The sequence below is a fragment of the Trypanosoma cruzi genome, genomic scaffold (assembly GCF_000209065.1).
Source record: "Trypanosoma cruzi strain CL Brener 1047053516629 genomic scaffold, whole genome shotgun sequence".
Lineage (NCBI taxonomy): Eukaryota > Euglenozoa > Kinetoplastea > Trypanosomatida > Trypanosomatidae > Trypanosoma > Trypanosoma cruzi.
In genome coordinates, this window is record NW_001849342.1 from 1 (window position 1) to 6,474 (window position 6,474).

General features: G+C 46.2%; 5 protein-coding genes across 5 annotated transcripts, besides 13 other annotated features; all 5 read right to left on the bottom strand.

Moving 5' to 3' along the window:
- Positions 1 to 6,474: a sequence feature (heterozygous, Esmeraldo-like haplotype).
- Positions 284 to 321: a microsatellite.
- On the bottom strand, positions 376 to 732 carry Tc00.1047053506565.4 (RNA-binding protein, putative; the record flags this gene model as incomplete). The annotated part of the gene is made up of 1 exon (XM_799592.1): positions 376 to 732. One exon carries the CDS (start codon positions 730 to 732, stop codon positions 376 to 378), a length of 357 nt encoding a protein of 118 aa, XP_804685.1.
- Positions 1,259 to 1,293: a microsatellite.
- Tc00.1047053506565.8 (RNA-binding protein, putative) lies at positions 1,348 to 1,704 on the bottom strand (the record flags this gene model as incomplete). The annotated part of the gene is made up of 1 exon (XM_799589.1): positions 1,348 to 1,704. One exon carries the CDS (start codon positions 1,702 to 1,704, stop codon positions 1,348 to 1,350), a length of 357 nt encoding a protein of 118 aa, XP_804682.1.
- Positions 2,019 to 2,059: a microsatellite.
- Tc00.1047053506565.12 (RNA-binding protein, putative) lies at positions 2,336 to 2,716 on the bottom strand (the record flags this gene model as incomplete). The annotated part of the gene is made up of 1 exon (XM_799590.1): positions 2,336 to 2,716. The coding sequence occupies one exon, from the start codon at positions 2,714 to 2,716 to the stop codon at positions 2,336 to 2,338; it is 381 nt and encodes a 126-aa protein (XP_804683.1).
- Positions 2,747 to 2,766: a microsatellite.
- Positions 2,856 to 2,875: a microsatellite.
- Positions 2,944 to 2,974: a microsatellite.
- Positions 2,975 to 3,004: a sequence feature (AT_rich).
- Positions 3,052 to 3,081: a microsatellite.
- Positions 3,446 to 3,469: a sequence feature (AT_rich).
- Positions 3,506 to 3,537: a microsatellite.
- On the bottom strand, positions 3,579 to 4,697 carry Tc00.1047053506565.20 (hypothetical protein, conserved; the record flags this gene model as incomplete). Its single annotated transcript, XM_799588.1, has 1 exon — positions 3,579 to 4,697. One exon carries the CDS (start codon positions 4,695 to 4,697, stop codon positions 3,579 to 3,581), a length of 1,119 nt encoding a protein of 372 aa, XP_804681.1.
- Positions 5,004 to 5,096: a sequence feature (A-rich).
- Positions 5,119 to 5,144: a microsatellite.
- Positions 5,195 to 6,474, bottom strand: Tc00.1047053506565.29 (hypothetical protein, conserved; the record flags this gene model as incomplete). Its single annotated transcript, XM_799591.1, has 1 exon — positions 5,195 to 6,474. A coding segment is annotated over one exon (1,280 nt), but the record flags the coding sequence as incomplete, so codon positions are not given.

Below are 6,474 nucleotides of genomic sequence, written 5' to 3' on the forward strand. Positions count from 1 at the left end.
GCAGAGAGAAAGAGGGGTGGCGATCAGAGAAACGACAGTTCATGTAAGGCGTGTGTGTGCTTCACGATGTTTTGTCAGTGGCAGCGAAAATATGAATCCTCATCACTCCGCCGTGGTGTCATTATTTTTTGCCCTGCGGCGCTGTTGCCTTGCCTACACCTCCACAGAAAAACACACGCAAAAAAAGAAAAAAGATGTCAGAGAAACCAAAATAATTAAATATAATGGGGAAAGCAATACAGTCGGAATTAACTCTCAAAAAGCAAGATGATAAATGATACGTTATAGATATATACTTATATATATATATATATATATATAACCCAGACACCGATCCTTCACGCATTTCCATTTACCTTCCAAAAATGTTACTTTTCACTGTGGCACTGTTCGTTCAGGAGGGGCAGGGTTCGCGCTGTTCTCACGATGGAGCCTAAGTGCATGCTCCCGGCCATACTCGGAGATGACCTCAGACTTCCCACAGTACGACACCTGCAGGGGCTTCTCGCGCTCCATGTTGTAGCGGTTGTGCAGAGCCATGATAGCACAATCGGCCTCCTCCGTCGATCCGTACTCCACAAATGCACTTCCCTTGCTGCGGTTGGTTGTCCTGTCGCGAAGTATATTCACGTGGAGCACCTTTCCGTAGAAGTCAAAAAGGGCGCAGACGTCTTCCTCGGTTGCATCAAAGTTCAGCTGCCCCACAAACAGACGTGCCTGTCCCAGCACCATGGAATGCAGGAAAGCAGACACACGAATACCTCTTGTAACCGCTCTGCGTCACCCACTCTGCCCCAAACACTGCGCAAGAAAAAAAAACAAAAAACAAAAGGGCAAACAGAGCATCCAGCGGCGTATGCATGTGAAGAGAAACAAAAAAGTTAAGACACCTGAAGCAATTTTGCCGCTCTGCCTCTCGTCGAGAAAAAAGAAGGAACGCACAGGCTCATGGGTCGCACTGCGGGAGGCAGAGAGAAAGAGGGGTGGCGATCAGAGAAACGACAGTTCATGTAAGGCGTGTGTGTACTTCACGATGTTTTTTTGTCAGTGGCAGCGAAAATATGAATCCTCATCACTCCGCCGTGGTGTCATTATTTTTTGCCCTGCGGCGCTGTTGCCTTGCCTACACCTCCACAGAAAAACACACGCAAAAAAAGAAAAAAGATGTCAGAGAAACCAAAATAATTAAATACCATGGGGAAAGCAATACAGTCGGAATTAACTCTCAAAAAGCAACATGATAAATGATACGTTACAGATATATACTTATATATATATATATATATATATATAACCCAGACACCGATCCTTCACGCATTTCCATTTACTTTCCAAAAATGTTACTCTTCACTGTGGCACTGTTCGTTCAGGAGGGGCAGGGTTCGCGCTGTTCTCACGATGGAGCCTAAGTGCATGCTCCCGGCCATACTCGGAGATGACCTCAGACTTCCCACAGTACGACACCTGCAGGGGCTTCTCGCGCTCCATGTTGTAGCGGTTGTGCAGAGCCATGATAGCACAATCGGCCTCCTCCGTCGATCCGTACTCCACAAATGCACTTCCCTTGCTGCGGTTGGTTGTCCTGTCGCGAAGTATATTCACGTGGAGCACCTTTCCGTAGAAGTCAAAAAGGGCGCAGACGTCTTCCTCGGTTGCATCAAAGTTCAGCTGCCCCACAAACAGACGTGCCTGTCCCAGCACCATGGAATGCAAGAAAGCAGACACACGAATGCCTCTTGTAACCGCTCTGCGTCACCCACTCTGCCCTAAACACTGCGCAAGAAGAAAAAAAAGCAGAAGACTTCAAAAACAAAAAACAAAAGGGCAAACAGAGCATCCAGCGGCGTATGCATGTGAAGAGAAACAAAAAAGTTAAGACACCTGAAGCAATATTGCCGCTCTGCCTCTCATCGAGAAAAAAGGCAAGAAGACTACCGGCGCCTTTTCCCATGTGCCTTATCCGCATGCTTCACAAAAGTTTAAATGCATCGTGCCAGAGCAATAACACACGCACAGGTAAGAAAAAAAAAAAAAAAAACAACAACAACAAAAAACAAAACGGTGACTTCCATTGCTGCTGGTGTGCCATAGAGGGCTGTGTTGGAAGTCGAAGCAAAGGGCATTCCTCACCTACACTACGCATGCCCACCAAAGGAAAAGGTGGGCGAAAAAAATATTCTCTCATCTGCAATGCTTACTCCATGCGCATATGTGTCTACACAACTAAGTAAATAGATATATAAACCCAGAAAAAAAAAAAAAAAAAGGGGTTTCTTCTTTTTTTTCCGGAATAAAAATCCAATTCTCGTCTCTTTCCTGTTTCTTTTGCTTTTCATTACAACAAACGTTTGGCTGGAGTGGGGAGAGATCGGTCAGGTGGGGGAGGATTCGCACTGTTCTCCTGATGTAATTGCAGCGCCTGTTGCCATCCAAAGGGAGAAATCAATTCCGATCTTTCACAATACGACACTTGCAGTGGTTTATCACGTTCCATGTAGTAACGGTTGTGAAGTGAACGGATGGCACAGTCAGCCTCGCCCGTTGAGCCATACTCCACAAATGCGCTGCCTTTACTACGATTCTTAGACTTGTCGTGGAGCAAGTTAACACTCAATACATGACCATAGAAATCAAATATGGCACGAATGTCATCCTCCGTTGCGCCAAAATTAAGTTGCCCCACAAACAGACGGGCTCTTGGTTTCGATTGTGGCATCGATCTGAGAGAGAGAGAGAAAGGGAGAGCAATAATAATAATAATAATAAAAAGAGGCGACGCTGAGTTCGCACAGCCGTATGGAATATTATATAATCACAGTAATGATAGCAATCACGCACACGCAGAATTAAACTTTCACACACACACACACACACAAAAACAAAAACAAATCAACTTTTACTTATTACGGTATGTATGGAGTTTGAGAAGCAAAGTCAACTAATAAAAAAAAAAAAAAAAAAAAATGAAAAAGAATATATTATATTATAGATTATATATATAAATGTATACTGACCGTGTTATGTGAGATACCACTTGTCTTACAGGACCCCTTTTTTTCTTTTTTTTTTTTTTTTTTTTTTCAATTGGATTTACTTCCTATGTATATAAATATTTGTTTTGGTTTTCAGTTTGCCTCCTAAAGAGTGTGTGTGCTGCAGAGGGGAAAAAAGAAAGGAGAGAAGAGACAGAAAAGAAATTGTCACCAACCCACACGTGGCAGGATTGCCTGTCGGCCCCCACCCCCCTCAGACCTACGAGGCCAATGCACACACACACACAGAGAGAGAGAGAGAGGGGGAAAGACGTTGTGTGCGTGTGCTTCAGAATATAAACAAGAAAGTGTGCAAAAAGAAAAAAAAAGTTGCTTTTAGCGGTTGTGGGTGTGGCAGGGACGCCAACAACAACCCGCTGCGTCCATTCCGTGTGAGAAGCAAAAGCAAAAACAAAAAAAAAAAAATAAAATAATTTGCACAAACCAAAACAGTGCCTGTTGTGAAAATAATCAAAAAAAAAAAAAAAAAAAAAAAAGGAAAAAATAGGGAGACATGACAGCCGAGGCAACGGAGACGAGAGGGCGCTACCAGCGGGCGAGCGCAGGGTAATCCGCCAGCTTAAGAAGCGGCCGTCTCGCAGGATCGCCCACCGCAGCCGTCACGGCCTCATGTGCCGCCGTCGCCGCGATGAGTTCCTTCTCAATGGCCACAGCACTGCTGCGCAGGTACGGCTGCACGTCGGCTTTGCTGTCCACAAGCACCGCCCAGCAGGCCTTTGAGTAAGTGATTTCACGCCGTGCCAACATCGCCGCATAGCGATCAATGGCCAGCACCACTTCTGCTAGACCACATCCAATGACGTTTCGGTTTTTCAACGGAACGCTCCAGTTGGAGTGCAAAACGCGCTGCGTACTGTGATGAACGTTGTTGTCACTACCCGAAGTTTCTTTCAAATCCGTGGCGGTGGCGGTGGCGGTGTTGCGGCTCTGGTCGTGTTGTTTTTTCCAAGCAGTTTGCCCTCGCAGGGAGGGAATTGTCGCGTCGCCGCTCTTGAAGACATCTGTGTACGTACTGGAGAAATAATTCGGCACCCCCGCCGTCTGCGCCGCTCCCTGTTCCAAAAAATGAAACAACTCATCGACCCACTTAGCGGCGGGGTGACAGGCCGACGTCCCGGAAGTGGCTGGGGACAGCATTCCGATGGGTGATGGCACCGCCAGTGACATGTAGCGTTGCTTCACGCCAAACTCCGTTGTCTTCGAAGCTGATGCGCCTTCTCTCAGCCGGCCCTTAGCAGCTGGTGTGGTGATACTTTCAACAAGCGTGCCATGAAGAAACGGATGCCGCAGGGGAACCCCAGGAGCACAGTAAAGAAGAAAGGGCACGGCATGGAGCTTCTCCCGCCACATCACTGTCCGCCACTGCCACAGAGAATGATACTCCTCGAAGACTGGTGACAAGATGTACGAACCGACACGCACGCCGGCATATGTAGAGGCCGGACACCGCGGATTGCCCACCGGCGTGTCCCCGCCATTCGACTCACTGGCACACAAATGCTCCTCCTTTTGGTGTTCGTGTTGTTGCTGGCGTTGATACCGGTGTCTCCGCTGTTGGTGATGAAAAGATACGGCGAGTGCCGGTACGCGGCAATTGTGAGGAATATGTACAACTGAACCGCCACTGGGCAATCGGCTCCTCATTAGAAACCCTCTCTTCCCTTCTACCGCGCAGCCGGTGCGTGGAATGTGTGTAAAAATCTCTGCAAAGAAAGCGAGTGAATTTAAACACCCCCGCCTTTTATCTGCCGCACAAGAAGAAAAGTAAAGAAAAAAAAAAAGAGGAAAGCAATCACGGCTGCACACATTGCACCACCCACCCACGCTTCACGCATAGTGCGTAACTTTCTTGATGATGAAGGCAAAGCCACACAAAGACCCGTGGATGAACATCAACGAAGCATACATGCATGTGTACACATATGAGTATTTGTATACATATTTTGTAGCAAAAAGCAAAAAGCAAAAAAAAAAAAAAAAAAGAAAAGAAAAGAAAAGATGCCAAGCATAAAGAAAACAAACAAACAAAAAAAAAAAGAAGAAGCTACAACTTTGATTACAATCACTCCCCTCTCCTCTCCTCTCCTCTCCCTTCACTCCTTTTCTTCAAAAGCTCCTTCATCCCTAACACATCTCAGCACTCAGCAAGAAACAAGTAACGTGAATGAAGAGAGTGTGACGCAAAAAAAGAAAAACAAAATAAAAACGGGAATTGCAAAGCATGTCTGAATCAACGATACATGTACCATGCTGCTGCGTTTGGAAACTGCCAAGTAGTAATGACTAAATTGCCATATAAACATACCTACGGGAACACTAATAACCAGAAGAATATAAATAAGAAAAAAAGCATAGGCCCTTTTACGGGTTTTGTAATACTCAATAATAGCCCTGAGAAAAGCAAAAAAAAGAAGTAAGAAAAAAGGCAAAAAGGCAAAAAGAAGATCAAACTTTGGTTCTGACGGATTCTCCACCGACGGTCCATCAAAATACATCGACAGGAGCACAATGAAAATGATGCAAAGAAACTGCCCAAAGAAGTCTCCTAGTCGTCTCATCGAGACGCAACCCCAAAAACTTTCTGATTGACGGGCAGCGATGTACAGGGAGGGCACAGACGCAAGGGCAATAGAGACATCAAGCGGAATAGTCAGCAGAACCCAAGAAGGGTGAAATCTGTCGTATGCATCACGCCTGACTGTAAAAAGAATAGGGAACACCACAAACATCAGTAAATTTGAGAGGATACGTGTGTAGAAAGGCACACCGCAGCCTTTAACATAATACGGGTCGTACAAAAGGATGTCGCTCACCACAACATTCAATGCAAAGGGAGAATAGAGAAGCAGCACACTCCAGTGCGGTATGCTAATGTACTCATCGATCCGCAGCATCATCAGTGTAATGGAAACAGCAGCAAAAAAAATACCCAAACATCGCACCACAAGAACCATGAGTGACAAAAATTCCCATCGCAGTAGCAGTGGAAAGTGACGCGGGAGGGCCACCACATTTTCCCCGCCCGTTGGAAGTGACAGCATCAGACCCGAAGTACATTGACGGTATTCCTTTTGTGTTGCCGAGTACGCGACTGCGGATTCCTCTCCCTTTTTAATCCTCTTGTCGGGGTCGCGAAAGGCGACACCAAAGTCAAAAATTGTATATCGCCTCCCCCCTAAAATACTGGAGACGACCAGCAGGCCATTACGCCACGTTATTTCCGGTTCAACAAATCGACGCTTCGTCGCAAACTGCAACATGCGACGCATTTTTGCACAAAACCACGGTTCCTCGTTCGGCGCGGGAAAATCCCGCAGTGGGTGACGCTTGTAGGGGCTAATTGTCAACAGCGGCACAACCAAAGCTCCATCCTGCCAACTTCTCGATTCTGGTGTAAGATCGTACAAGACAACCTCAAAAA